General features: G+C 40.8%; 1 protein-coding gene across 1 annotated transcript; it reads right to left on the reverse strand.

The window, feature by feature from the left end:
* Positions 1–1,797: 1,797 nt before the first annotated feature.
* Positions 1,798–2,739, reverse strand: LOC309384196 (olfactory receptor 9G4-like; the record flags this gene model as incomplete). Its single annotated transcript, XM_081937425.1, has 1 exon — positions 1,798–2,739. One exon carries the CDS (start codon positions 2,737–2,739, stop codon positions 1,798–1,800), a length of 942 nt encoding a protein of 313 aa, XP_081793551.1.
* Positions 2,740–25,514: the final 22,775 nt, after the last annotated feature.

Below are 25,514 nucleotides of genomic sequence, written 5' to 3' on the forward strand. Positions count from 1 at the left end.
TATGAATTTCACACACTTAAATATTTTGAATCAGTATTATTAGTTTTCATTTCCCCACTATGTACACCATGATTCAATCTGACACTACTTCACCACTTCACACACATTCCCTCCAACCCAAGAGCATGCTATTCCTTATCCACATATCTAGACATATAAAGGTCATGATTCTGGGCATGGGCTGAAATCTGTCACCTGACATCCTTAAAGGTAGGTAAGAGCAGGAATTATGATATTTCCAAGCATATTTGGGCATCAACTATCTGGGATTTCAGCTTTGAATCAAACTGTGTGTCAAGCCGACCTCCCTCAGCAACCAAGAAAGAAATCACTTAACTTCATTTTGCAGAATTAAGAGTACTTTTACTGGTTATGAAAAGTTAGCAGCTAAGCAAAGCAAGATCTGAGGCAAAAGCGTGCGATATCATACATAACAATATGTGACCAACCCCCTCCCCCTGGTAACCCTCATCCCACTGTCCAATCTGTAAATCCCTTAGGTGTCATGTGAGTTCCATCTTCAAGGAGCATCATCACGTTGGTATGCAGGACGGTTGGCCTTGACCGACACCAAGCACTAATCTCCAGCATGCGCAGTAGACGGTGAGATCAAAATTCCCTTTTTACAATCTCTCCTGTACTAAAGCTTCCCCTCCCAAATACCACCCCCCCCCCCCGTTTCAATGGCAGCCGAGAGCAAATAGCAAAACAGAGGCTGACAATTTGTTTTCTGTTAGGGTGAATTTAATGATGATGAGTTTTTTGAACCGTTAAGCCTGTCTCCTAAGAAGCTCTTTGAAGAGCAATGTCAATGTCTTATGAGATGATGCCACCATTGTGAGGAACAGAAGGGGCAAACTTCTGTTTGTCCTGTGCTGCTCACCCATGGCTGGGAGGAAAACAGCAACCTGATCTTAAGGTAACCGTAAAGATTTTGTTTTATAAGCTGGGGAGAGGTTGTTAAATTAGTCTTTTTATTATCACAGGAGTCCCAATCAAGAAAAATTGTGGTTTGTTATGTTATAGACAAACTATTTGTATGGGTAGTCCTTTGGGTTCTAATAAGTTATTATTATGGAATCTGTGGAGATGACTCTGCAGTCTCAGTTTGGAAATGCATAGTCTCTAGCACAATAGGACTTGTCCATTGTTGTAGTAATTGTATGGTGTTATTCTTTGAAGTCTCACACAGTTTTTCTTCAATTTTTGACATTGCTTATCTTCAAAATTGGTGGAAGTTCTGTCAGCAGTCATGGCTTCTAGTTCCATTGGGTGGATGTCACAGAGGCATAGTGTTTCCTTCATAGGGTCTTTAAACAACCTTGAGTTCTCAGTCTTTAGTATACCACAGTGTGTAGTGGCAAGGAATACTTTGATCTAAGACCCTCAGGTTGAAGAAACAATTTTGTCAGCAAATGTCAAAGATGGAGGGCTCACATGTGAAATTTCTTCAAGTGTTTAATGTATCATTGTTACAAAGTCCAGGCCACACAAATTTAGGTATTTATTTGAGAGTGAAATATAGGGTTGTATAAGATGCAAAAGAAAGAGGAGATTCGGTTTATTTGATTTGAGATCATTTTTTAGAGAAAAATATGCATGGGGATTAGAATGAGCATAGGGGATGATTGTTAATCTTTGAAATTATTTCTGAACTCCTGAGTTTCTCCACTTTCTCTTACTGAGGAAGAAAGTGGGGGAAGGAGGAAACTGACTGGCTGGCAGGCAGACATTAAAGCCTAGAGGTTAATTTCATCACCTTCAGACTGCTCTAAAGAAGAAATGTATCAGTGCCATTCATTTGGAGGCTGTGAATCTCCCCCAGACTTTCTTGAAGGCTGCCTTTACATCTTTGTTGCGTAAACTGTAAATCAAAGGGTTGATCAGAGGATTGACTACTGTGTAAAACAAAGCATTTGTCTTGTCCCAATTTGGAGTGTGATAAGACTTAGGTGTGGAGTAGATGATAAGGATGGTGCCATAGAAAAGGGAGACAGAGACCAGGTGAGCTGAACAAGTGGAGAAAGCTTTGCGTCTCCCTGCAGCCGAACGGATGCGAATAATGGCTGCCACAATACCAACGTAGGATTTCACAATGACAACAGTGGCTACCAGCAAACTGAAACCAATGACAGCAGTCAGGATGACTTCATATACTCTTGTGTCATCACAAGACATCTTCACAAGTGGTGGCACATCACAAAAGTAGTGGTTGATGATATTATTACCACAGAAGTGTAGGCGGAAAGTGTTACTGGTGTGTGCAATAGCATTGGCAAATCCCATTGTATAGGCTCCCACCACCAGCTGGACACAGAGCTTCTTGGGCATGGCAATGGTGTAAAGCAATGGGTTGCAAATGGCCACAAAGCGGTCATAAGCCATGAAGGCCAATAGGAAGCATTCACTCCAGCCAAATCCAGCAGAGAAAAAGAACTGGGCTGCACAACCGGGTAAGGAAATGTGGTTGTTCTTGGACAGACAGTCATACAAGATCCGAGGAGTGTAGACTGTGGAGTACCAGACATCCAAGAAGGAAAGGCTACCCACAAAGAAGTACATGGGTGTGTGCAAGCGGGAGTCTCGGTAGATCAGGGTTATGAGGCCCAGATTCCCAATCAGTGTTAGGATGTACAGTGCCAAAAACACGGCAAAGACAATTGTGCGTAGAAATGGGTCTGTTGTAAACCCAACCAACACAAAATCAGTAATCAATGTGCGATTGTCTCCAACATCCATGTTGTCCCATGATCTGTTTAGAGAGCAAAAATAAGAGGAAAACCAAGTAAAGTGTTGCTGTTTTGGGCCCTGAATAATTAACTCATGCTATAACTTTGAAAGATATTTTGAAAACAGCGTATTTGATTTGCTGTTGCTAATTTTGTCCCCCTCAAAACTGATTTTGCATCTAGTTTTGAACATTCAATAAATTTTTATAGAATGCAGATTTTACATGAAAATAATAGCATTAAATCCTCATTGCATAAGGTGCATTTGATTCCATATGTTTTGCAAACCTTTTCCAATGACTGGTCTGAGCATATGAAGTAAGCAAGCAAACAATCAGGAGGCACACAGCTTTAAATAGTAATAAGTACAATACCATCAAACATCCATATCTGCCTATCCCAGGTCTTTGGTGAGAACTAAATACACAGTCAAAATTCCAAATCCAGTTTGAACATCTGGCTGGCTGTAGGATGAACATAATTAATTTTTAGTAATAATATTATTAAATAATAAGAACTGCCAAAAATCTTCACTGGAACCTGGGCAAGAGATTTGCATTGGAATGTACTGCATGAAAAACTTCAAGAACCATCAAGCTGAAAAGGTTTTAGAAAATCAGTGAGTCAACATCTTATGGGACTTTTATTATCCAGACAGAGAGGCATGTGGTTCAATATATGCCTAATGTAACAGTTATTGAAAACTAGAAAGTTTGGTTCATTGATGTGACTTTACCAGGGGATGCTAGGATTGAGGAGGAACGACTGGAAAAAATGATATTGTAATAGAACACCAATGGAAAAAGCAATTGTTGTTATACCAATTGTGATTGGAGGCCTTGGATCAATTCCTAAAGGATTCCCTCAGTATCTGGAAATATTGAATTGAGGGGAGGAACCTCAATATTCTAATTTTTCAAAGGCCACCTTGGTAGGAATTGCTTATATTGTTCAAAGCTACTTGTTTGGACTTGAATTTAAATGTAGATTACCCATTCATCATCATCATCATCATCATCATCATCATCATCATCATCTCACTGTAAGAACAACAACAACAACAACAACAACAACAACAACAACAATAATAATAATAATAATAATAATAATAATAATAATAATAATGATCTGGCAGTGGGTAAGAGCAGGAAAGTTGAAAAAGAAGCAAAAGAGCTAATTCTGGTTGCACAAGACCAAGCCTTAAGGACAGATACATATAAAGACAGAATACAGAATATAGCAACAGACAGAAAATCCCATCTCTTCAAACAAACAAAAGAAAACAAAAAAATTTAAGCAACAGTGGACTATCTAGTTAGCTCCTGCAAGAAGATTGCACAGACTGATTATTACTTGTATACTACTCCATAGTGCCTTACAGCACTCTCTGAGTTGGTTACAATGTCAGCATATTGCCCCCAACAATCTGCGCCCTCATTTTACCAAGCTTGGAAGAATGGAAAACTGAATCAACCTTGAGCCAATCAGGATTGAACACTAGACGATGGGCAGAGTTGAATGTGATACTGCTTCTATTTTGGAAAATGAAAAAAAAATATGTAAGGATGAAGGTCCTCATACCCAAAGTCAGCATTCAACGATGATTCTCTATTATTTATCCACACTCATCATATATGAGGAGCTTGCAATCGCAAATGTGCCATCAAATTACTATCTGAATATGTTTCCATCTGTCATTTTCGACATTGTGTTTGGCTTTTAATTCTCCTCTTTATTTTGACAGTGTATATTAATATTAGACTCATTAGTTTCGACCTTACCATCCACATTCTGGCATCAAACATCTTCAAATATACTCTGAAGCTCCTCGTATTTCCCAAAGCAGCTCCTAAATTGTTAGCTTTTGTCATTTCTTTCTTTCTAGCTTTAACTTGTTTCTTTTTCATCACTTACTGGGATACCTTTTCAGATTCAACATTTGCAGCTTACCTGCATTGTGAGTTCAGTTCCTTAGTTAGCATCAGTTATTAAATCTCTCCTAAATGTTTTCCAAATCTCAATTCCTTAGAGTCATTTACTCTATGCCTAAATCTCTCCTTTCCTTCTGTTCCCTAAAATATCCAGATCTCCAAATTACATGATATGGGCCTGCCGTCCTTTCTTGAAAAGTTCCTCATATTTCCAGAACCAACATAATTCTTAACATTCACCTTAAGACCATTCAAATATTTCTTCTATCTTCCCTGAAGCTTTTCTCAGCCATACAATCCCTAGGTTTTGCAGAGCATTGCAGTTATAACTTGGTTTCATTGACATGTCCTGATCTTTGTTACAAAATTCCAGAAATCTATATTTTTGCCAATCTTGGCTAAGTTGTTCTATTTGATTGTACCCAAATGTGTCATTGCACTGAAGCTTCTCTTTCCAAATTTCACCAGAATAACCAGGCACATCTCAGCTAAAAAACCCAAACAGGATTCCCCCAAGCATGGGAAAAAAGAAAAAAAAGCAGCAGGTTTTCTCACTTTTAATGCAAATTGCAAATTGGCTATGTGAAGCCAATTTGAAGTTAAAGTTAAAGTTAAAGGAAGCATAAGGGTCCATGGAAGGATTTAGTTTATAATTTTACACACTTCTCTAGGCATTGGTCCCACAGTGAATCCAGTATGAATAACGTCCACATATGTGGGTGTACAAGAGCTTTGAAAGAGATGCAAGATTAGTGCATAAAAGTTATCTGCCCTCAACACAATGAAAATGAAGGCAATTTCAAAAAGTCAGAATGATTTCAAAGTAGCAAAGAGTGAAGACTTGGGCTGTCTGTGGAAGATGGAATTTGAACATGTAGGATGCAACTTGTTGGAAAAGAAAAAATTTGTAGATTCCACAAAATCAGAGCAAGTACCAACTGTCTTCTCCATCATAACAGTAATAAAATAGTATTACAATAGCAGCAGTAGTACAATAGAGTAATGAATCCCTTGTTACCGAAGTTAATTACTTTGTTCTGGGACACCTCCAGTATTCAACCTTTTAAAGCTTACTTGCTTAATGCATTCAAAGTCCTCAATTAGCATAAACTACCACAAACCCAAATTATTCCCTTCAGTACTGTTGAAATCCTTCTCTAGAAAACAAGAGCAATTCAATATTTTTTGTATCTTCTTTGAAGTTTCTATTTGTCATACAACCCAGCCTCTGATAGCCTTGACAATCAACTGTGAGAAAAGGACTAGTAAAGAGATAGTTCATAGAATGGTAGAAGTTTAGGAGAGAAACATCTCCCTAAATGATGCCTCATGATGCCAAACTTACCTGAATGAAATCAATGAAGTCACATTTTCCTGCTAAGACCCTTTGAGCAACAGATCAGCCTTTATGTGAATCTTATTTTTTCCCAAGTAAAATAACCTCCCTGAGATTAGGCAGATCCCTACAGAAGCAGTTGCAATAAATTTGTCCTCTTGACAATCTGAAATGGAAATATTATTATCATGCCAAAAGTTTTTTCCTAATGCTCCCAAGGGAGATTATTCTTGCATAAGAACAAAACACTGTCCCCTGTGCTAGCCAAGTTCTTCAGGTAAACAATCAACTTCTACCTTGAGAGCTCTTGGAAATTCAGCTATAAACATCATTTGCCTTGGGGCCTTATCCAGAAAAAATATGATTATTGGTAATAACCAGCCTTTTATTTTTTTATGGTTATTTAATTGTTTCTTGAAACAGGTTTTACAAAACAAGCAGTAGAATTGTCCACCGCTTCCATCATTTTTATAATCCTAACTTGTTAATGGAGGAAGAAGAAATAAGAAGTTTGCAATTTTGACTGTTGAAATAAATCATGCTAATATTTTAAAGGATGCACAGAAACTCCTGTGGTACATAATATTTCATTCCATAACTCTCTAATTGATGCAATTGTTTCCAGAGATACTAAATGCATCTCTGTATATAGATGTAGAAGTATCTCTGTATATCAATGTAGATCCTAGGGCTATCCAACTACTCAAAGATGCAGTATATGTACATTACAAAGTTTATAATGTTATATGGCTCTGTAGGTGTTGGCTCCATACTGAATCCAGTACGAATGATGTGTGTGTACAAGAGCCTTGAAAGAGAATGCCTGTTAACAAATAGGCAAGGTTAGCTTAAGAAAATTTTCTGCCCCCAACACATGAACAGGAGGGCAATTCCCCCCCCCCCAAATCAGAATTATTTCAAAGCAGCTGAGAATGATGATGGACTGTCTAGAAATTGTGGAAGCTGGAATTTGAACATTTAGAAGGGAACTTATTGGGAAAGACAGAATTAGCAAATATCAAGTTTCTCCTCTACCCCAATACTAATATTACATTAGTAGTACAATAGAGTGAAAAATATTTTTTGCTGAAATTAACTACTTTGTTCAGTGTTCAATTATTACAGCTTATTTGATTCTTCTTCATAGCATCATTTCCACTCTATGACAGAGTCCACTCATTTTTATACCTAATTTGATTAAACTCCTTATAATAATACAATACAATACAATACAATAGTAGAGTTGGAAGCGACCTTGGAGGTCTTCTAGTCCAACCCCCTGCCTAGGCAGGAAACCCTATACCGTTTCAGACAGATGGCTATCCAACATCTTCTTAAAGACTTCCAGTGTTGGAGCATTCACAACTTCTGGAGGCAAGGTGTTCCACTGATTAATTGTTCTAACTGTCAGGAAATTTCTCCTCAGTTCTAAGTTGCTTTTCTCCTTGATTAGTTTCCACCCATTGCTTCTTGTTCTACCCTCAGGTGCCTTGGAGAATAGTTTGACTTCCTCTTAATTAGGATGAACTACCTCAAACCCAGTGACGTGCGGTGAGGGTTATGGCTGGTGAGGCTGGTGACGTCATCAGGAAGGCGGGGAATGGGACCACGTGTGCAGCCTCCAAAACACGTGGTCCCATTCCCCACCTTCCTGAGTGAACATTAAGGGGACCGCGGAGTGCACTGATCCGCGTAGCATTGCTTCCTCCACCGGCGCCAGTCCCTTTCCCCCCACTCCTTCAAGGTCTCCCACCAACCCAAAGCCCGATCCCCAGCTCCCTCGGGCCTTCTGCATCTCCCTAACTCCTCCTGCACGGCTTCTTCAGCGTCATCACCTCAGCGAAGCCCTGTCTTGGCAGCCAGCAAAAGACCCGCTGGCTCCTGGGAATGGCCCTACATCAAACGAGAGACTCACCTACAGGGCGGGTCTTTCCCGAGCCGCCGACTCCGAGAAAAAAATCAGGGTGAGGGAGGGAGACGCACAAAATGGGGGCAGGAGCTTCCCAGGGGTGTGGGAGAGGAGGAAGAAGAAGAGCCCATCCAAGGCTTGCAGCCGCCGGTGCCCACAAATGCGGGCCCGTGGCAGTGGGTTGCTTTGTGTTTGCTTCCTAAAGACCCGAGAGGCGGCGGGCCGGCTGTGTGGTTGTCAAGCAGCTTCACCAATCGCTGCCCAGGAAAAGCAGCTCTGCGGGGCCTGGCGGCAAGGCTTGAGCGGGGTGAATGGGAAAGCAACGAAAGGGGCTGCGCTTTCACCCTGCTCAAGCCTTGCCGCCTGCAGCCACCGCCCGCCCTCACTGCCCCTTTCGTTGCTTTCCAGCCCGCCCTTGCTGCCCCTTTTGTTGCTTTCCCATTCAGGCGGCTGCGCTTCCCATTCCCATTTCCCATTCAGGCGGCTTCCCATGCAGGCGGCAAGGCTTGAGCGGGGTGATAGCGCAGCCGCCTGAATGGGAAAGCAATGAAAGGGGCAGCGAGGGTGGGCGGTGGCTGCATAGAGGAGCTCCGAGGAGCTGTGTTTCCCAGGCGTTGGTTGGTGGTAGCTGGACCGGAGCCCAAGTCAACATGAAGGGGACCTTTCCCCCCCATTTTTTTCTTTTTATGATGAGAGCGGTGAGGCTCTGCCTCCCCTGCCTCCATTGACCGCACGTCACTGAATTCAGCTGTGTAAATTCTTAAACAGATAAATAAAAAGTAGATCTATTTACAGTTTTTGTCTAGATTCATGTACATTTGAAATGCATTTTGACAGGGTCTGGAGCCAAAATGTATGGAATTGAAAGTATGTCAATGAACTTCATATCTGAGCAGTGTTTGAATCTTTGCATTAATGGTAAAAATATATTGTGCCAATCAGGCACTCTGTTATATGTCGTTTATGAAGTGAATCAATCTCAGACTGGAAGCATAAAAATCACCTTACCCTGAGGGAGCATTCGGAGTATATTTTCTGCAATTTATCCACAATCAACTTAGCTGAGGAGTTTGCAACAAAGATGGCATCAAATAAGCATCCAAACATATCCCCATCTCTTATTTTTTTCCCTTGCTTTTGGTTGGTAATTCACTTTCCCTTTTTTTGACAGTATTAATATTGATCTCAGTAGTTTGAACCTTACCATCAACATTCTGGTATCAAATATCCCAATGCCCCCAATACTTTCCAAAGAAACTGCTAAATTGTTTATGTTTGTCATTTTTCCTTGCCAGCTTTCTCTTCTTTTATTTTTTATTAATTACTGGGATACCTTGAGGATTCAATCTTTTGAAGCTTATCTGCATCATGAGTTCCTAAGCATAAGTTACAAAATCTTTCCTAAATATATCCCAAATGGTTCCTTTCTGTTCTCTAAAATATCCTGATCTGCAAATTACCTGAGATGACCATGAACTGCTCTCTTAAAAAGCTCCTCAAGTTTCCAAAGCCAACGTAATTCTTAATGTTCTTGTTAGATATTAACATATATCGCGGCAAATCTCCTCTCTGGTCCGCCGCTACGGCGGGAAACAGGTATCGCTCTGATTGGTCGAGAGGCGTACCAGATCCCTATAAAAGGGGAACCCTCAGACCACAGAGCAAGCTGGATCACTACTACTACTAATAAAGAGCTGTTAAGTCACTACGTGTCCGGAGTCTGTTCTCTCGTTGCCCGAATCCAACATTGGCGACGAGGGTGGGATCGAGAGACAGATAGGATGAAGAAGCTACCTCCAGAATCCCAGGATTCGATCCAGCCCAGGAATTCGGCAGAAATTCCGGCAGCCATCTCAGACCATCGCAGCGCGGCAAATTCAACGCAGAAAAGATGGCGATGCACACTCCTCCCACTCCGTTCAACCCGATGAACGACCAATGGGAGGCATACATGATTCGTTTCAAGTGTTTTCTCGAAGCGAACGAATACACGGGAATAACCGATTCCCGAAAGAAGAACATTTTCCTCAGCTACTGTGGGCGAGAAGTTTTCAACACGGCCAGGGACCTCTCCGAGCCTACTCCGATACAAGCGGTATCATGGGCGGCGCTACAACAGACTCTGCAAACTCATTACGCGCCAAAACCTTCCCGCCACGTTTGCCGCCAGGAATTCAACATGCGGAACCAGAAGGCGGGAGAATCAATCAACCAATATGTTGCAGCCCTACGTAAAGCAGCGACTCACTGCGAGTTCAGGGATCTGGACGAGCATATCCTGGCAAGACTTGTTTGTGGGTTAAGGGACATTTCACTACAAAAAAGGCTGTTGGCAAACCCAAATTTAACCCTACAAATAGCGCTAAACGAAGCAAGGGCGTCCGAATCAGCGGAAAGATAATCGGAAACCATACAATGCGGGTTCAACGCGAGCCAGCCAGCACCCAGACACGCCAGAGTCCACTACGAGGACACCAATCCAGACTACGAGGATCCCGAGTTAGAGGAAAGTCACCTGATGCGGAGCAGTCACATGAGGCCTGGGGGGAGATCCGGATTCCGTTTGCCACCCTGCGCAAGCTGCGGAGGGAACCACCCCCGGTCTACCTGTCGGTTCAGGAACGTTGTTTGTTCGCACTGCGACAAACTTGGGCACATCGCACGAGTGTGCCAGAGCGAAGTCCCTGCCTCCTCACGGCAGCCTCCAATGTACCGCCAACAGAAGTCCAACCCAGGGACTTGGCAAAATCAAAAAGGGCGCCCAGAGAGAAACACACGAGAGTTTACCCAGAGAGACAATTCCCATAGAGTTGAAAGGGCGTATTCCCAGAGAGATTACACACAAAGAGCTGAGAGAGCATTCTACCAGGACGCTCAACGAGAGTATTGCCAGGATACCGATGCAGAGATAGAGTTGACCCAGAGAGAGGAATTGCGAACCTATCTCACCACAATAAGTCAGGTCCGCACCAAGCGGCCTAAAAAGCTGAAAGTCACAGTCCTCCTGGAGGGCTCTCCTTGCGAGCTGGAAGTTGACACAGGATCGTCCCTGACGATCATTTCATGGGCCTCCATGAAAAAGGCTATCCCTAGCCTCAAAAAGAGCCAATTACGTGCACCAGACATCCTGCTACGAGACTACCAGGGGAACCGAGTCCCCATCGTGGGCCAAGGCACGTTCCAAATTCGTTTCAAGGACATCGTAGCCCAGCTGCCCGTGACCATCGCCAGCGCGCCGTTACAGAACCTTCTAGGACTAGATTGGTTTGAAGCCTTGGGGTTAGAAGTCACCGGGATCAACGCCGTGGAGAACAGCAGCGCTGAACAGATTTTTAAGGAGTTTGAGGACGTGTTCAGCCCCGGTCTTGGTAAGTATGTGGGTAAACCTATCTCATTCAATTTAGACCCCAAAGTGGCGCCAATCCGACTTAAACCGAGACGAGTGCCTTTTGCACTCCGCCCAAAAATAGATAAGGAAATCGACAAGTTAGTAGAGCAAGGAATCCTTGAGCCGGTGGATCACGCGCGCTGGGAAACTCCCATTGTGACCCCAGTTAAACCAGACGGGTCAGTCCGCATCTGCGCGGACTATAAGTGCACAATTAATGTCGCGCTACAACAAAGCGCATATCCTGTGCCAGTAGTACAACACTTATTGCACTCGTTGGGGCCAGGAAAAATATTTGCTAAATTAGACATGGCACAAGCTTACCAGCAGTTGCCCGTGGATAGCGCCACAGCGGAGGCCCAAACTATAGTGACGCACAGAGGAGCATTCAAATGCAACCGGCTACAATTCGGTGTAAGTATTGCTCCAGGTCTGTTCCAGAGCGTCATGGAATGGCTTTTGCAAGGGATACCGGGAGTCGTCCCCTATTTCGACGACATCTTGGTGTCCGCTGCAAACGAGGAGCAACTATTAAAAAGAGTCAGAACTGTTTTGGCCAGAATCAGAGAGAAGGGTCTCCGCCTCAAAAAAGAGAAATGCCAAATTAACGTGCCTAGTGTAGAATTCCTGGGATATAGAATTGATGGTCAGGGAATACACCCCACTTCAAAGAAAATTAAGGTGATCCAGGACGCCCCCATACCACGAAATCAGATCGAGTTGCAGGCCTTCCTCGGACTACTTAATTTCTACAGCGTTTTCCTGAAACAGAAGGCGACCGTTGCTGAACCACTACATCGACTACTCCAAAGGAACGCAACATGGAGATGGGGACGATCCGAAGCAGCAGCTTTTGCAGCAGTAAAGCGCCTGCTCACCACCGACTCGCTGCTAGTACAATACAGCCAAACGCTACCACTGGTATTGACCTGTGAGGCATCCCCATTCGGCGTCGGCGCAGTCCTCAGCCACAGGATGCCCAACGGGAACGAAGCACCCATCGCCTTTTACTCCAGGACTCTTTCATCAGCCGAGAGGAATTACAGCCAGATGGACAGGGAAGCGTTAGCTGCTGTGGCTGGAGTAAAACGTTTCCACGAATACCTCTACGGCCGCGATTTCGAACTGATTACTGATCATAAACCGCTGTTGGGACTTTTGGCGGGAAACCGCCCCACACCAGTATCCCTTTCTCCACGCATGACCAGGTGGACTGTTTTCCTGGCCGCGTACTCATACAAGTTGATACATCGACCGGGCTCCACTCTAGGACATGCAGACGCACTCAGCCATTGCCCACTTCCGGATCTCTTGCCAGACCCCACTCCCGAGATACCGGTGCTGCTAATTGACTGTTTGGACTCAGGACCGGTTTCTTCCTGCGACGTTGCCAGATTCTCTGCTAGGGACAATATAATTAAGCAAGTTCAAACCTGGGTTTGGAGGGGGTGGCCGAAGGGAAACGTGGGCCCGGAATTCAAACTATTTGGGGCAAAACGGGATGAACTTTCAGTGTTGCAAGGTTGTTTATTGTGGGGGGATCGAGTTGTTATTCCTTATGCGTTACGTAGAAATGTATTGGAAGCGTTACATGTGGGGCATCCGGGGATCGTTAGAATGAAGGCGTTAGCAAGAAGTTACGTTTGGTGGCCAAACATGGACAAAGAGATAGAGGAATGGGTGGCCATTTGTGATCTATGCCAGGAATCGAGACCAGCACCCCCGGAAGCACCCGCCACAGAATGGGAGAAGTCGAAAGCACCCTGGTCGCGAATACACATCGATTTCGCAGGGCCAGTCCAAGGTCAGACTTTCCTTATAGTTGTGGATGCATACTCCAAATGGCTAGAAGTAGTCCTAATGACTTCAACCACGGCAGAGGCAGTCATTAAGGTACTACGGCGACTTTTCGTCACTCATGGCCTGCCCGACCTCCTGGTCTCCGATAACGGGCCCCAGTTCATGGCCATGCAATTTGTAACGTACTTAGCAGTTCAGGGAATTCGGCACGCCCTCGTCGCGCCATTCCATCCAGTGTCAAACGGACAGGCGGAGAGAATGGTGCAATCCGCAAAAGAGGCCCTCGCTAGGATGGGTCCAGGTGATTGGCAAACATGCATTGATCATTACCTCCTAATTCAGCATATTACCCTCAGCGCAACGACGGGTAGGAGCCCCGCTGAACTACTCATGGGCCGCCGTCTACGGTCTCACCTGGACCGTCTTCATCCAAATTACTCTGCCACATCGCCCCCAGACTCTACAAGCAAAATTCGGAGTTTTAGCATAGGGGATTCAGTATACGCCCACAACTATGCAGGGGGAACATTGTGGATGCCGGCAAGGGTCATTGGCATCACGGGTCCACGATCATATCTGCTAGAGCTTGAAGATGGACGGAATTGGAAACGGCACATCGATCAACTACGGGGTCGCCTGGCACACTCAGACCTACTAGCAAGGGACGAAAACTTTCTGCCAGCACAAAGTCAGCCACCCGAGAGCCCAAATACAGGGAATCACGACACCGGCGAGCCCAGGATAGAACAAGAGGTCGAATGCGAAACAGAACAATGCCAAAGCAACGAAAGCCTGCAGACCCCCGGAAGCGAAGCAGAAAAAGCAACCGATCCTGCAACCACTCCCAATCAACCCGAACTGCGGCGTTCCACCCGTATGAGGCAAACACCTACTTATCTGAAGGACTATGTAACTAACCGGAATGCTCCATCTAAGAGGGGAGGGGTGTTAGATATTAACATATATCGCGGCAAGTCTCCTCTCTGGTCCGCCGCTACGGCGGGAAACAGGTATCGCTCTGATTGGTCGAGAGGCGTACCCGATCCCTATAAAAGGGGAACCCTCAGACCACAGAGCAAGCTGGATCACTACTACTACTAATAAAGAGCTGTTAAGTCACTACGTGTCCGGAGTCTGTTCTCTCGTTGCCCGAATCCAACAGTTCTTCCACAGAAAAGGACCATTCAAATATTTCTCCTATCATCTCTGAAGCTTTTCTCAGCCATACAACCCCTGGCTGTGGCTGTGGCTATAACTTGGTTTCACTGACATGCTCTGCTCTTTGCTATAAAATCCTAGAAATCTATATTTATACTAACCTTGATTAAGTTGCTGTATTTGATGGTACCCAAATGTATAATTGTACTGCAGCTTCCCTTTTCAAATTTCACTAGAATAATCAGGCACATCCTATCTAAAAATATCTGAACAAGATCCCCATTTCTCTGAGCTCTGCCTGGACTTTGTCTTTCAATTCCGATTCTAAGGCGCTTGTCAAAGGTAGAATTGACTCCAGCCTTCCTTTAAGAAAGGGTTGGAAGAAGTGACCTCCATGCACATGATGTCTGGAGCTGCTTCTGAATAGAAGCAGAAATCAGAAAAGTATGAATCACTTCTGAACAACATGGAATGTTTGTTCACTGAAGTGTGAGAATAAATAGGTTTGAACATGATTGAAACAGTCTTGGCAAGCAGATGTGACAAAAAGGGCCAGATAACAATTGATCAAGTCCTATTTGGAGGAATAAGAGAATCTTGGGAGGAATCTCCCTAAATGGCACCTAAAGATGCCAAACTTACCTGAACGAAGAGAAGTATATCTTCCCACTTAGCCTGATTGGACAGGCTAAATGATCAGCCTATGTGGGAGCCTTGTGTTTATCTAAATACGGTGAGCACTATATTCCTTCAAATATAGTAGCCTGAATTCCCTGTGGAAGTACTTAGACTGAGTCTTTCCTCTGATTATCTGAAGGTGGAACATCAGTCATTACCGGATACAGGAAGGAGAAAAATCAGCAAAAATCATTCCCTGAGGCTTCCTGAGCTCTCTAGGTAAACAATAATCTTCCAGGTTGAGGGCCCTTAGACCTTCAGTCGCAATCATCACTTGTCTCAAGGCCCTTTCTGTAAAAAATAAATGGCGGCATGTAGAGTTGATAATACTCATTTCTTTAGAGTTTATATAAATTTATATAATTATTTATTTACTTATTTAAATAAAAACATTTTTGGGTAATTTTGTGAGAAACTGAAGAGAAAAAGTGGGGTAAGGATTATTGTACCAAGAAACCTGCCAGTCAGGACTAGATCGAATGATAGTCTGAAACTCTGGTTCTAATACAGATTCCGATACAGATTCAAATAAAAACTAACTAAAGTGAATCAACCAATCAAATCTTTATTATCGAGTCCAGATAATTTGAAACACAAGTCTTGCTCAGTCTCCTGACATCTAAACTCCAGAAGGGACACTTGGCAAATGCCATGATTTAGTTTTCTGGTAATTGAGAACTAGCTAGTATTCCCTGCAATGATCTGCTAGTGCTTTCAATGCTCTTTTAATATCCATAGATATTCTTGAAAATAATGCTGCATTGTCTGAGTAGAACACAAATGTGACTCCCAGCAAGTGTTTTGAGGGTAGAAATTCATGTTGAGGAGGAGGCCCACCATGGAATTGATATAGAAATTAAATAGAAGTGGGAACAATAATATCCTTTCTTGACACCGTTCTTAGTGCTAAAATCTTGGAAAGTTGGTCCTGGGGATTATTTTTACTTTGAGTGATGTCCCTTTATGATGGGGAAATCTCCAACTTTTTCCACAATTTAACTTGGAATACAGAATTAAATGTTGTTCTAAAGGAGGGGGGGAATGATGGTTCAAACGCTGAGTTTGTCAGCTGGAAAGTAGACAGTCTGGGTTTGAGACCCAAGTGCCATGCAATGGGGTGAACTCCTGTTGCTTGCCCCTGCTCCTGTTCACCTTGCAGGATTTTTTTTGAGAATTTTTTTAAAAAATTTATTCTCTTACATAGCATTTTAAGTATACATTCACATAGTTGTTATTCTTCTATACATTTATCATTCTTATACATTTATTATTTCATTTAATGGGTTATAATATACAATTTGGATTGCTTTATTTACCATCCCTTCTTCCTGTTGTAACACCACCTCATTTTCCCTTTCTTTTCTCCCTCCCTCCCTTCTCTATTTTCTTCCTTCTTCCTCTCCTTCCCATTCCTTCTTCCCATGCCTTTCTCCTGCTCCTCCTCTTTCTCTTCCCCTTCCTACCCTCTCTCTTTCTCTTCCTCTCCCTTCCATCTTCCTCTCCTTGCCTCTTTCTTCTTTCCCCATTTCCTTTCATGTTCTCCTCCTTTCTCTCTCTCTTTTCTATTATTGTAGGAGTCTTTTTCTGGCCTCAGTTTATATTTCCTTGGGATGATATTTCCGCAGACTCAAATATAATTTGATATCATTTCTTATTCCTTTACCTTCTCTAATCTATCCTAGCTACATTTTCCTCCAACTTATATCTTGCTTTTGGCTGTATATTTAATATTCTCTTTTCTGTTTTCCCCTTCTCTCCCCCCCCCCCCTTTTCCATTTAACAGTGCCTTGTCTGGGTTCTATATCTTCTCCCTATTTTCTTTTCTAGTTTCCTTTCTCTAGCCAATCATATAATCTTCCCCATGTCTTGAAGTACGCCAATTCCTCTTTATCCTTTATTTTCATTGTCAACCTATTCATCTCTGCACAATCTAATATCTTTTTTATTATGTCTTCATCTGTTGGTAGCTTATTTGATTTCCAACTTTGGCCAAATACAATTCCTGCTGCTGTAGTTACATGTATAATCAAATAGGTATCTTCTTTCTTGAATTTCTCTGGGATAATACCTAATAAGAATATCTCTGGTCTAAATTCTGTTTCTTGTAACATTTTCTTTAACCATACTCTTATCTTAGTCTAATATTCCCTTGCTTTTGCACATGTCAACCACATGTGATAGTATGAGCCTATTGCTTGTTGACACTTCCAACAATTCGCTGATTTGTCTTTAGACATCTTTGCTAATTTTCCGGGTGTCATGTGCCATCTATAGAACATTTTGTATAAGTTTTCTTTATAGACCGTAGACATGGTTAATTTACAGTTTATATCCCATAGTTGTTGCCACTTTTCTAGCTCAATCATGTGGCCAAATTCTTTGCCCAAGTTAACATTGTATCTTTAACCACTTCTTCTTCTAAGCTAGTTCTTAATAGGTAGTTATATAATTTCTAATTATTTTTTCTTTCGTTCCCATAAATATATTATCCAGCTCCAAAGTTCCTAAGATAAAACTGTATTCCCTTTTATCTTTTTCATATCTTACTTGTATTTGCAATTGTGGAAACCGCCTTATATCAATCCCTTGTTTTTCTAATTCTTGTTTTTGTTTTATTTCCCCCCTTTCTGTTAAAATATCTTTATATCTAATGATATTTTTCTTATTACTAATATTTGGATGTGTCAATGCTTCCATTGTTGAAAGCCACATTGGTATTTCTAAATAGTATTTCCCTTTCACTCTTTCCCATATTGTGAGCAATCCATTCCTTACATAATGTCTTTGAAAATAGCCATGTACCTTTCTTTTACGATACCACAAAAAGGCATGCCAACCTAGCTGCAAATCATGTCCTTCCAGTGTCAATAATCTTGTATTACTCAGTAGAATCCATTCTTTCATCCAAGCTAATCCAGCTGTTTGATAATACAATTCCCAATTTGGTAATCCAAATCCACTTTGAATTCTTGCATCTTGCAATATTTTAATGTTAATTCTTGCTTTTTTCCCTTGCCATATATATTTCCCCACTATTTTGTTTATACTTTAAAAAAAAAATTCTCCAATTTTATCGGTATTGTTTGGAATAGGTATAGCAATCTTGGTAGTATATTCATCTTTACTACTGCTATTCTTCCCATCAATGATAATTGTAGGTTTTTCAATCTTTCCAAATCTATTTCTATTTGTTTTCTCACCTTATAATAGTTATCCTCCTTTAGTGTTACACACCTTGATGTCAATTGAATACTCAAATATTTCACTTTTTTCACCACCTATATATCCAGTTTCCCCATCAACTCTCTTTTCTGTTTTTCTGTCATACTTCTCACCAAATTTTTTGTTTTATCTTTATTGATCTTCAAGCCCGCTACTCCTCCATATTCTTCTATTATTTCAACTAGTCTTGGCCCTGTTTCTACTGGATCTTCCATAATAAACACCAAATCATCTGCAAATGCTTGTAGCTTATATTCTTCTTTCCTAACCCTCATCCCTTTTACCTCTTTATTTTGTCGTATTTCTCTGTTCAAAATTTCTAATGTCAGTATAAATAACAATGGCGATAGTGGATAATCTTGTCTAGTTCCCTTTGTGATCTCTATCTTTCCTGTCATCTCACCATTTACCATTATCTTTGCCAATTGGTTAATGTATATAGTTTTGATCATATTTATAAATCCCTCAACAAATCCCATCATTTGAAATTGCATTATCATAAATTGCCAGTTCACATTATCAAAGTCCTTTTGTGTGTCCAGAAATAGCAATGCCATTTGCTTCTCTGAGTGGGCTTCATAATATTCTAGCATATTTAATACAATTCGCATATTGTCTCTGATCTGTCTCTTAGGGAGAAATCCATTTTGGTTTGTATGTATAAGTTCGTTTAGGAGTCTCTTCATTCTTTCTGCCATTATTGATGCAAAAATTTTACAATCTACATTTAGTAATGAAATAGGTCTGTAATTTTTTACTTGTTGTAGGACTGAATCGTCTTTTGGTATCAACATTATATATGCCTCCATCCATGTTTCTGGTATATTTGCCTCCCTTAGTAAGTCATTAAATAGTTCTAACATTACATTGCTTAATACTTCTTGTAACGTTTGGTACAGTTCTGCTGGTAATCCATCTGGTTCTGGTGTTTTCCCTTTCTTTTGCCTTGTAATGCCTTTTATTACCTCCATCTTTGTAATTCTTTCTTCTAGTGCCTTCTTAAATTTTTCTGGTATCTTAGTTATTCTGGTTTTCTCTAAGAATTGTCTTCTTTTCCCTTCTGGTACCCTCTCATCTTGATACAGCTTATTATAGTAGTTCTCAATTAGTTTTTTTATTTTCTCCATTTGAATGTTGTAAATTCCCTTCTTCATCCACCAGTTGGTTTTTCAGGTTTTTTTCTTTCCTTTTTCAACTTCTAGGCCAGCCAATGTCCTAATTTATTTGCATTTTCAAAAAAGTTTTGTTTTGCTGATTTTATTTTGTTTGCCAAATCTTCATTTTCTATCAGGTTCAGTTTATGTTTTTGCAATTCCAACATATTTTTAACTTTTTTGTTTTGTGGATTTCTCTGCAGCTCCGTCTCCAAATGTTTGCATTCTAATTCCAACTTCTTTTGAGTTTGTCTATTCTGCCTACTCTTTTTCCCTAAGTATGTCATTGTGAGACCTCTCATATATGCTTTACAGATGTCCCATACATTCTGTAATGATGTGTCTTCCTTTCTATTTTCCTGGAAGAAATAAATTCATTTTCCAAATATTGCTGGAAACTTTTTTCATTTAATATTCTTAAGTTTAAAGTCCATCTCCCCCCTTTTTTCTCTGTCCCTTCCAAGTCATTATTATTGTATTAAGATCAGCCCATGTGTTTATGTCTATGTCTATTTTGAATGTTTTGAGTATTAACTCTGTTGACATCCACATCATATCTATTCTTGACCAAGATAAGTGTCTGTTTGAGTAGAAGGTATATTGTCTTTCTTTTGGGTGTTTTATTCTCCAAACATCTTGCAAATTTAATTCTTCCGTCATTGTAAAAAATGTTTTGGGTAGGGTTTTTCTTGGCTTCTTGTTCATCTTTGTGGATATATATATATAGTCCATTCCATTATTTACAATTGCATTAAAGTCTCCTAATATACATATGTCTTCGTATTCATATTCTATTATCTTTTCATGTAGTTTCCCCCCAAAATTCTCTTGTTTATCATTTGGGACATATATTGCCACTAATAATATCTTTCTCAGATTCATCGTTATCTCCACCATCAGTATTCTCCCCTCCCCATCTTCAAAAATTATATTTGATTGGATTGTCTTTCTAATATATAATGCTATTCCCTTTTTACTTTGGTCAGCCAGAGTTGTGTATAAATTACCTAGTTTTACCTGTTCCAACAGTTTTCTGTGTTTCTTTCTTATATGTACTTCCTGTAAGCATATAATGTCCACTTTCAGTTTCTCTAGTTTATTGAATGGTCTTCTTCTTTTTATTGCCGAGTTTAGTCCATTTATATTAATTGAGTTTACTTTTATTTCTTCCTCCATATCATTGGTTTATAGGTTTAGTTGATCTAATTGCTCTTAGCTCCCTCTGTTCCTTTGTCTCTTTGGACCTTGCTCCTTCTCTTAGCACTTTCTCTTCCTGTTCTTTTTCTGTCCTCCCTTGATCTTTCCCCCTAGTTACTTGGGAATTAGTTCCTCCCTCTTCTCTTACCAACATTCCTTCCTGTGCTACTATATGTTGTTCATAAAATAATTCTGCTTTCTCTAGTGCATCTAATCTGTGCCTTTGTTCTTGCCAGTTTACCAAAATTCCTTCTGGAACCAGCCATCTAAAACCCATCCCTTTCTTAATCAGATTCTTGGTCAGGAAGTGGTATTCTTTTCCTATTTCTCTAACCTTCCTTGGAATTTGCTTCAATACCATTATCTCTCTAAACTTGTATTTGATTCTAGTACTTCTTGTTGCTTGCAGTATTTCATTTTTAAGAGTTTTTTAAAATAAACCTTACATGTACCTCTCTGGGCAAGTTATTTCTTGTTTCATATCTTGTATGTACTCTAAAGGTCTCATCCATTCCACCTAAAATGTGTTCCTTACTCCTTTCTGTGACCCCTGAGAGGATTTCTGCAATCTTTTCTACTAAATTCTCTCCTTTCTCCTCTTCAATGTTCTGAAATCTTAAGTAGAAATCTTTCCAGTTCCCAGAGTATGGAGGATTCATCTTGCATTTTATCAATTGTTATCAATTTGTAATCCATCTCCTCCATTTTTTCTCTGTTATTTCTGTTCTTTCTTCCACCTTCTGCAATCCCTACTCGTTTCCCCCCATCATTTCCTTAACTTCTTTCAATTCATCTTCCATTTTGCCCATTTTCTCTTCTACTTTGTTTACTTGCTCCTTGAGATCCTTAAGATCCACATGTATGGCTTGCAACATACTTTTCAGCTCCGAGGTAGCTTTATCTTGTTACATTGGTATACTTGTTACTTTCTGTGTCACTGGACCAGGCGGTGTCGCTATTCCAGATGCATATGGTGTTATTTTCTTCATCTTGGTGTCTGATTCTGACATTGTTGTGTTTGAGTTATAATCCGATTTTATAATCCAAAAGGTAAATTGGTAGATTAATTGTAATCCTGGAATTGCCCATAGTAGCTCAAACGCCAGTCTTCAAAAAAAGACAAAACAAAAACAAAAACCAACCCGCATTCTTGGATCCAGTCTTCAGGTTCTTGCTACCTTAATCCATTCGCTTTGTAGTGCCAACATGTGGTTAAAAAAACAACAAGAAAAAAAATGGGTTGGTAAAAAGGTTCTCAGCTCAACAAAAAGAAAAAGAAAAAAGAAATAGCCCCCCAAATTAATTCCACAATGATAAACCGCACTTCCTGCCAGATGGCAAAGGGAAGAAGAAAAAGAAAAAAGGCGAGTCAGAGGGGGGAGGAAGGAAAAAGATAAAAATTGCATTAAAAAAAGACCAAAGTAGATAGGAAAAACATAAAAAAATAAAAAAGGAGAGAATCAATCAAGGGTATGGAAATGAGAGGAGCACTTTGGACTACAAAGTCCATCCTGAGATGGAGGGCTTCCTCCATTTCTGTGCTTAATATCATATAATTGCCTTCTGCTTTCTGTGCTATAAAATCACTTTTGAATGAATACAGTGAACCATCCCAATATTATTAAAATATTAATTTTGTAGGGGAAACAAAGGGTGGTGGGAAATGAAAGACTGAGAGTTTATAACAAAGTAATATTTCATATCCCAAATTAAGACAACCAAAATCATCCTAGCAAGATTAATAGGACTGAGATGGAGAAGAAAGTCTCTTGATTACTTGCACAATGGTAAAAGTAACAACAAAGCCTAGAGCACTCTTGATGCAACAGAGTATAGGGAAAGAGTTGGCCTCCTGGTTGGGAGGGGAGGCATGAAAGAGTTTGGGCTGACAAGATGAGGCCATTCTCGTGTCTTTTTCCAATCCTGGATTTGAAGTCCCCCACCCCCACCCGATAAAACACAACAGAAGAAAAGGACGTGGTCAGGTCCAATAGTCCAGTTTTATAGCAGTGGATATATTCTCAGTCTGTAAAAAAAAACAACCTGGGGGGAGAATGAGACCTATTAATCTGATCTAATTTGATCTAAACAATAATTATATCAACATCTCACATAAGGCAGGTCAACTGCAGAGCTTATTTCTTCTATCTTCTCTGAAGGTTTGCTTAGTCATACAATTCCTGGGTTTTCCACAGCCCTGTGGCTACAACTTGGTTCCACTGACCTGAACAATGGAACAATAAAATAGCAAAACAACAGAGTTGGAAGGCACCTTGGAGGTCTTCTAGTCTAACCCCCTACTCAAGCAGAATACCCTATACCATTTCAGACAAATGGTTGCCCAATCTCTTTTTAAAAATTTCCAGTGTTGGAACACCCACAACTTCTGGAGGTTGTTCCACTGATTAAGTGTGCAAACTGTCAGGGAATTCCTCCTTAGTTCTATGATACTTCTCTCCTTGATTAGTTTCCATCCATTGATTCTTGTCCCACCTTTGGGTGCTTTGGATAATAAGTTGACCCCCCCCCCCACTTCATTGTGACAGCCTCTCAAATATTGGAACGCTGCTATCAAATCACCCCTAGTCTATGCACTGCTCTTTAAAATAAGTTGGGTTTTTTTTATTTTTCCCCAAAATGTATAATTGGAGTGCAGCTTCCCTTTCCAAATTTTACCAGTATAACTAGAAACGCTCCTGCTAAAAATTTTTTTAACACCAAACAGGATTTCCCCCAAAATGTGACAAAAAGAAAAAAGCAGAAAGATTTTCTCTTTTGATGAGAATTCCAAATTGAATGCTTGAACTCTGACTGCCATTCAGGTTGTCCTTGAAAGCCCATCTCTTAAATATAAGCAATAAACAGAGGAGGCTGCCCAGTGCTATTGTGCGAGCTTTGTGCCTCACTGAAAGACCTTTCTTCTGTTCTAAAGAGCATCTCCACTCCTCCCCCTGGTTTCACTGAGCGACTCTATTTCCAGCCAGAGGAGCAGTAGAAATGATCTCTCCTCATTCCCTTTAAGCACCTGGAGGTTTTTCACCGAGGTTCTTCCTGAACCTCATCTGATCAGGGGGTTCCATCTTCTGCTAAGATCCCGATTACTATCTCCTTTTCTCAGAAGTGTAAACAGCTCCCTTTCCACTTCCCAGAAGTCTTTAGGTAATTCAACATCTCAAATATGTGCTGTCTTTCTCAGAACTCTACCGGGACTTCTCTTTCAACTCCCGTTCTAAGGCTCTTGTCAGAGGCAGGATTGACTCCAGCCTTCCTTTAAGAAAGGGTTGGAAGAAATGACCGCCATGCACATGATGTACGGAGCTGCTTCTGGATGGAAGCAGAAATTGGAAAAGTAGATCATTTCTGAACAAAGTGGAACATCTATTCACAGAAGAGGAAGAATGAATGGGTTTGAAGATGGCTGTAACAGTCTTTGCCTTCAGATGTGACAGAAAGGACCAGATAAAACAATTGATCATGTCCTACCAGGAGGAATAATAGAATCTTGGGGGAATCTCCCAAAATGGCATCTAAAGATGTCAAACTTACCTGAATGAAGCGAAGAATATCTTCCCACTTAGTCTGACTTGATAAGCTGACAGATCAGCCTTTATGGGAGCCTTGTGTTTTCCTAAATACAATATTTAGAACCTCAGTGCCCTATGGAAATATGTAAGATTGAGTCTTTCCTCTGATGATTTGAAGATGGAACATTAGTATCATGGCAAAAGTTTTTTCTTAGTTCCTCCAAAAGGAGTTTTTAACTAAAGATACAGGAAGGAGAAGAATTACCATTCCCTGAGGCTACCTGAGATCTCCAGGGAAACAAACTTCTTCCATGTTGAGGGACTTTAGAAGTTCAGCTTCATCATCACTTGTCTTGGGGCCTTTTCTGTAAAAAAAAGTTGGACTGTAGACTTCATAATAATAGTAATCTCTTTAAAATTATTATAATTATTTACAGAAAAATAGATGGATGGATGGATGGATAGATAGATACATAGATAGATAGATAGATAAACAGAGAGACTGAGGGAGAGATATGAAAGAAAACAAAGAAACAATATTAAACTGGAAAGTGTGAAAAAAAGATTAGTGTACAAAGAAACCTGCCAATCAATCTTAGAGTGAGTGATTAACCTAATCTGAAACTGTGGATCAAAAGCTATAAGGATTCAGATAAAAACTACAGATAACTAAAATGAATGATTGGACCAGATCTTTATTACAGTCATATCCCTATGAGTTTTCCTACTGCTAGCAGAGAGAAGGACAACTTCCAGATACTTGAAACAGGAGACCTGCTCAGTCTTCTGCCCATCTAAACTCCAAGAGTGGCTCTTGGACCTTTTGGCAAATGCCATGATTCTGATTATCTAATATTTGTGAACTAGATAATGTTCCCTGCAATATTCTGCTAGAACTTTCAATGTTCTTTTAAGGCCCATATATTTTTTGAGAGTAACGCTGTGTCATCTGATTAGAACAGAAATGTGTTTTCCAGCAAGTTTGTGTGTGTGTGTGTGTGTGTGTTTGTGTGTGTGTGTGTTTTGGAGAGAGAGAGAGAAACTCGTGTTGAGGGGAATGCGTTGATATAGAAATGAAATAGGAGTGGGGGCAATAATATCGTTTCTTGATACGTTTCTTAGTTCTGATGACCTTGGAGATTTGGCCCTGGAGATTATTCTTACTTTGAGTGAGATCCCTTCACAAAACATACATATTTTAAAAAGTAGATGTCATTCAATTGACAAGATCTCCAATTTTAAAGTCTATGAAAGTGACATATGGTTGTGTTGTGGAGGGAGGATTTTTCTATGCGATGATAGACTATTAGTATACTATATATATCAATGGTAGATCAGCCTTCCCTAAAGCCAGCCTGTTCCTCTGCAAGCATGTTTCTTTATCCCATGGAATTTCCATTGCGGGTGTGTTGCATAGAGTTTGGCTAAAGTGGATAACTGCCAGAATCATAGAATCAAAGGGCCAGAAGGGACCTTCAGAGGCCTTCT

This window comes from Natrix helvetica (assembly GCF_964273705.1).
Source record: "Natrix helvetica genome assembly, chromosome: 1".
Classification (NCBI taxonomy): Eukaryota; Metazoa; Chordata; class Lepidosauria; order Squamata; family Natricidae; genus Natrix; species Natrix helvetica.